Raw genomic sequence first — 6,000 nt, forward strand, 5'->3', positions numbered from 1 at the left:
AATCAATGATGAATGATTGTTTAGTCAGATTTACAACGTCATAGGCAAAAACCAGTCAAAAGTGCTGTTTTTCTTTCTTTATTAAAAGTCACCAGTAAAAGCAACACAGACCAAAATTCACATATTTTGTTAAAATATGTTAAAAAGAACAAAAAGGAGGGAAAAAGTTGTAAAAGAATTTCATTCTAAAAGTTTGAACACCTTCACTGACAATAAAAACTGACACATTGATTATTACACTTTGATATGGGTATGAGCTTTCTTCAATATTTGTCTTATTTTTTGCCACAGAAAATACATGTGTTCTGCATTTTGGCATGAATTCTCTCATCTACTCCAACAAAAAACAATAAATACATTACAGAGAGTACTGACAAGCTGACGAAAACCACTTAAAGAATTCATATTTAGTACAAACAAAACAAATCTGTGACAGCAAATGGTCAAAAGAAAAGTATCAAACAATGGTTCCAAATATTTTTTTCTGTTCTGGACACAGGATGAAATTGGATAAAATATCCAAAAAGACTTTGAGACAAAGGATGCTGTTGTCGAAACCTGCATTTTCTGAACAACATATAGTATATAACAATAACTTAATAACTGTATGATGACCCCTAATACGTAACCCAAATGTATGTTACGATAACTGTGAGTAAAGGCATTGTACAATTAAACCAATATGATCATATGTGCCTAGTGTACAGTTTATAACTGTAAAGTGAAAAGTGAATACGATTCTGCGACATAAAGCCTCATTGTTCCAGGAATTACTCCAGTACAGCCAGGATCACTGATATATTATATATGAATGGATATAAGAGTAAATGCACAATGTAAACATACAAGGATTATGACAACTGAGACATTTGGTAGTGGTTTTGACCTCTGCTCTCCACGGCAACATCACACCCAGAAACCACATGGGTTATCACAATATTTCTATGCAAACTGCGCTCATTGTTTTATAACTGCTTTCTGATACTCCACCCGTGTGTGTAAAAACAGATGTGATGCAAAAACTAATTCAATTAAGTATGTTGATGCTACCAAAACATTTTTTTAAAGATATTCTGCCACCACTCATTGTAAACCTTTAAACTTGACCTATATTGTACCTTTACATTCTCTTATCAATATGGTGAAATTTACCATCGTATGTGACTGCTATCACCTTTATATGTTCTTACATCAGGTACAGTAAGTATCCAGAAAACGTTGAGTGGACATATTGACCAGCATAAAGTCCTGCAGCCTGGTCCGACGGCAGCTGTATGTCTACAGTGTCTCCATATAATCCACATAATCTTTTATCAGTCACAACAACAACAATAATAGAAAAGGGCATCATATATACAAGACTGTGTACACAGTGATAGTTGGATTTGAGTACTGATATTGCACTGTTTGAAACAAGAAGTGAGATGCAAGTCAAAGTAATCTGTTACTAGATGTAGTTTGCAACAGTAAAAGTTAAATGTAAATTTAGAAGTAATATGTAAAAAGAAAAATAGTATGTAATGGTAAAAGTTATAGTAAACCAAAATAGAAATAAAAGTCACTTTATAATGAAGCATAAAAATATTTAGTTAAATGTTCAGTTTCAGCTGTAATGTTGAACTGTTGATGAGGAATAGGCAGTAGTGTATTGATCATTTTCCTTTGTGCGTTTACTCCAGGTGTCTCCACTTTGTCCACGATCACAGAGAGTCTTCACACAATGAAGAAGTTCTTTGAGACCAGGACACAGGCCTCCAGGTAATTCACACACTGTCAAACACAAAACACTATCAGGAAAGTGTAATAAGAGAAGTAATGTAGAAGCAATTAGCAAGTCAAAGTAATCTGTTACTAGATGTAGTTTGCAACAGTAAAAGTTCAATGTAAATTTAGAAGTGCGGCCCTTTTTTTTTTCTTTTTAAATTTAGTGGGTGCGCTCAATAGTCCAGAAATTACGGTAATTATAGAAAAGCATCACAAAAGAAGACAGCAAACATTTGGTGATGTCAGTGGGTCACAGGCTTGATGCAGTTATTGCAAGCAAATGATCTGCAGCTAGATATTAAGTATGATCCACTGTAGTCTATGTTAAGTCATCTGTTCCAATACTTTTGCTCACCTAAATATTTGCTGTTGTTACAAATAATGCTCTCCTCTAAGTTAAGTATCAGATCCAGATTTAAATACTTGGAAATAAAAGCTGAAATGTTGATCTCTTGTCTCATATTCATCTGTTGATGTCAAACCCAAATGTTTTCAGTCTACAGCAAAAATAAAGGAATTGGCCTCACTGTTCCAATACTTTTGGAGGGGAGTGTATGTATTAATAGAAGTAAGATATAATAGTAATCTGTTCCTAGATGTAGTTTGCAACAGTACAAGTAATTTGTAATATAAAAGCAATGCAGAGGTAATAGTAATCCAAAATAGAAATAAAAATGTCACGTTATACTATAACGATTTAAACTTTAAAGGGTTGAAGGAAAGAAGCTGCTGGCTCTTCTCTTTTATTTCATTATAAATCATGTTAATTAAAGGACAAGTCTGGTGATAGTCAATAAATCTCATCTGCAGATCCAAACCAATATATATTTTATCCTACTAACAAGTATTGTGTGTGAAGCCTGATATACCGTCCTCTTTCCTCTGTCCATTTCTTCCAAAAAAATGAGTCACACTGAGTGACGTGTTCCTCGACAGAGGAGGGAGGTAAAAAAGAGTAACACCAGACCAGTCAAAGACTCGGCTGACCTACCTACACTCCAGTCCACCTCATGGACGGCGTCTCCATAGATGCCGTGACGGCTCGTTCCTCTGAACGCTGCGGAGGCAAACATGGCTGTGTGCACTTGGAGGAAGGAGAAATATAGCAGGAAAGGCCTCGCTGAGTTCCTGCAGGAACAGGAAATGCTGTTTACTACCAGCAATATAATGTATATGCACATATATTTACTCTTTAAATCACACTCATTTTCAGATAAAAGCTTTATCCTCTTCTGTGAAGAAACGTCTTTTTGTCTCATTTCTAAATGTGCTTTCTTTATAATACACGCTCCCTAACACTGCTACATGTGGCACTGCATTATAAAAGATGGAAAAAAGCACAATTTGATCATGAAACATGACATGTTAAGAAAATGTAAGGGACGGGAACAGGAAGTCCAGTTTGAGAAGCAGATCCGTTATCAGACACCAAAAGACTGCATAATGGTTTACATTTGTGAAACATAAGACAATAGCAGCGTACCTATAAGAGCCGTCTCGTAGCCTTGTTGCTTGGCAATCTTAGCGAAGGTAAGCTCTCGGCTGGGAAGACCTCCAGACGCTGCATTAAATATAAAAACACCAGGTCTGCTATGACCAGCTATACCTGTTAAAAACAAGATGAAGAGAGATCTTTCAAATCACATCACATTATAAGGCTGTGACATTTTAAATCAAAGTCAATCTCCTGTGTGGAAAAAAGGAGAAAAAAATTTGGATCTGTAATAATTTGACTAAATTGAAAATGGCATGACTGTGTGCACCTTGTGAATACAGTATATGTGGTCTGACCTCATCTAAGACTTTGTGTTAAATAATTGATTAATTGATTTTTTTGGACCTTTTGGTGCAGCACAACATGCTGTGAACAAACTGAAATATTCTTACTTGATAAAATCCTGAGGGAAATCTCTGGGTGATTAGCAGCCAAATGTTCACCAGCTATTCTCTGACCGTGTCTGTTGTTTGGTGCTGAGCAGGTGGTGGACAGTGGCTTTTTAAATAAAAGACCTGCCACTTGTCAATGACCAATCTCATCAGATGCTACCTGGAGGGATGAATCACCGCTCCAACCAACACAGCAACGCATCACAAACAAGCGCAAAACTGCCAGCTTAAGACCAGGACGGTGAACCCTGATGACGTCCCAGCAGAAACACACTGAGCCCAACCTGAGAGGAAACACAGCCCTGCTACTTTTAATGAGAGCAGATCTCAGGCAAGTGACAGCATGCAGACAACACACAGTTCGTACTGCAGGCCTCCGGTTTCCACCGAGGTACTCCTTAAACTAACATAGTGTAAAAAGTAAATTTAAGTGACTGACTGTTTTGAATTCAGATGTGCTGTGGGTATAAAACAAAACGAAACGTCTCTGTGCAGCTGCGTTTGCTAGCTTGTAAGCCGCATGTGTCGGTGCATTACAAACTGCTGAATGGTGGAATTGTCAGCAGGACTGTGTCACTGTATCCAGGTCTATTTGCACGTACATGTGTGTCAGGCTGGTGTGCACAAGACACAAACAAAATGGGGATGACACACAGACTCAAAAGACTCTTGATATTTTTTGTTTTGACAGTGTCATGGAAACAGTACTTATGTGATTAGTTTCTTGTCACTGACGTCACAGCACTCCTAACATCCTATTGGTCCTGCTGGCACTGGCAGAGCTGACTGAGCGTAGAGCAGCAGGGCTGCAGCCAGGGCTTCCACACCATGTTCCCCACGGAAAACTGGCTCTCCACGGGCTCCACCGACCTCTGATGCCTCTCCACGGCCTCCGCCATCGCGGCCAGGACGGAGTGAAAGGCCGGCTCGGCGTCAGGAGTCAGCGGCGTGGTCTCCGACGGGTCCCTCGAGAGATCGAAGAGGAGCGGGGGGACTGTGGTAGGTCACGTGGTCTGGCGTGCAGAAGCAGACGTGTGTGTGGAAACAGGCCGTCTCGCTCTCTGGGTAGAAGTTTGGTGTGAAGTAAAAGGCTTTCCACACTGAGCTACCTGGAGAGATTCACAGAAAACCACTTGATGAAACTTGTTACCTTAAGGCAGTCAGTGTTAAAAGTTCAGGACACAGACAAAGATGCTGCAGGATAAAACCCAACATGGTGTACATTTCCACATCAGCACTGCCAGTGTTTTAACTTGGTAAATACTACAGTTGTTCTACTTTGTCTTTCTTTTATTTGGTATTGAACTCTTGTCAAAATCTTCACAGTAAAAGCCTCCAGCAGCCTCCACCCTCTCCCTCTTTTGTGTTTCTGTTACATGCCCATATAGTTGCTCGGGGTTTGAACTGTGTTTGATTTGGGGGGCAATGCTTGGTAGAGGCTTTTAGCCGAGTTCCTCCCCGTCGTTTCGGTATGCTACGTGTTAGCATTGATGCTTCCTAGCGTGCGCATAGATCGGTTTTCTGTGTGGAGTTTGCATGTTCTCCCTGTGCCTGTGTGGGGTTCTCTCTTTAGCTTCCTGCCACAGGTTAGGTGTTGACTGGCAACTCTAAATTGCTGGTAGGTGTGAATGTGAGAGTACTGCGGATATCTTTAATGTCTATTTCGAATAGGAAAAAAGCTATTATGGATGTCTAAGATGTCATTACAGGTATCAATTGGCCTTGTTAGACTGAACCAAACAGTTAATTAAAATTCATGGAGTCTTCAGCCACTGTTCTCGCTCCAAAGTCTTGCCTAGTGCCGAGCAGAAATACCTGGATCGTGTGCATCTGATTGGCTGACTTACTGTTAGGGGGGTGCCATCGGACGGCGTTCAGGTAGGCGTTGCAGTAATGGAACAGGAACTCGTGGTTCGACCTTTCAACTCTCCTCTGGAGCAAATCCATGAGGTCATGACCGTCGATCTCTCTGCAGACCAGAGAACAGCGAGTCGACGGTAAATCATCTCTCTGGCACAAACACACTCAGCTGCTCAGGGCTGTGAATCACGATGGCTGATGAAAGCCTCTGATCAAAGCCTCTGGATTACCTTAATACCCTGTCTTCATTAGTAAACAGGTTTCCTCTGCTCAGATCCTGGATCTGACTCACTGTGAGCCCAGCGCATCACTCAGGCTCTACCCTCCTCTCTTTTATCAATGTGACCTAGATTTCAGGCCACATTCGGAGCGAGTGCTGTCTCACTGCCGCGCAGCGCCCCTACCTGTCCTCTGGGACGGAAGCTCCACTCAGGTGCACCACTGTCGGAAACAGATCCATGTTGCTGGTGGGCTCGTCCACCTGTCCGC

General features: G+C 40.7%; 2 protein-coding genes and 1 long non-coding RNA gene across 4 annotated transcripts in view; 1 reads left to right on the forward strand and 2 right to left on the reverse strand.

Moving 5' to 3' along the window:
* LOC108885714 (patatin-like phospholipase domain-containing protein 4) overlaps positions 1–4,637 on the forward strand; it is a 65,008-nt gene extending 60,371 nt beyond the window's left edge. Inside the window, exon 7 of one of the 2 annotated variants that reach the window (XR_007809449.1) lies at positions 3,744–4,637. The gene's annotated coding sequence lies outside the window, so the exon portion shown is untranslated. The remainder of the gene's footprint in view (positions 1–3,743) is intronic. The other variant, XR_007809451.1, reaches the window with a different exon arrangement.
* Positions 73–3,747, reverse strand: LOC127139281 (uncharacterized). The gene is made up of 3 exons (XR_007809454.1): positions 3,248–3,747; positions 2,756–2,892; positions 73–1,770 (listed from the first exon to the last, which is right to left on the reverse strand). It is a non-coding gene; the product is annotated as an uncharacterized LOC127139281 (long non-coding RNA).
* LOC108885717 (steryl-sulfatase-like) lies at positions 4,585–5,994 on the reverse strand. Its single transcript, XM_018680138.2, has 3 exons — positions 5,916–5,994; positions 5,499–5,620; positions 4,585–4,760 (listed from the first exon to the last, which is right to left on the reverse strand). The coding sequence occupies exons 1-3, from the start codon at positions 5,969–5,971 to the stop codon at positions 4,585–4,587; spliced, it is 354 nt and encodes a 117-aa protein (XP_018535654.1). The 5' UTR covers positions 5,972–5,994.
* Positions 5,995–6,000: the final 6 nt, after the last annotated feature.

This window comes from Lates calcarifer, unplaced genomic scaffold (genome assembly GCF_001640805.2).
Source record: "Lates calcarifer isolate ASB-BC8 unplaced genomic scaffold, TLL_Latcal_v3 _unitig_1005_quiver_867, whole genome shotgun sequence".
Classification (NCBI taxonomy): Eukaryota; Metazoa; Chordata; class Actinopteri; family Centropomidae; genus Lates; species Lates calcarifer.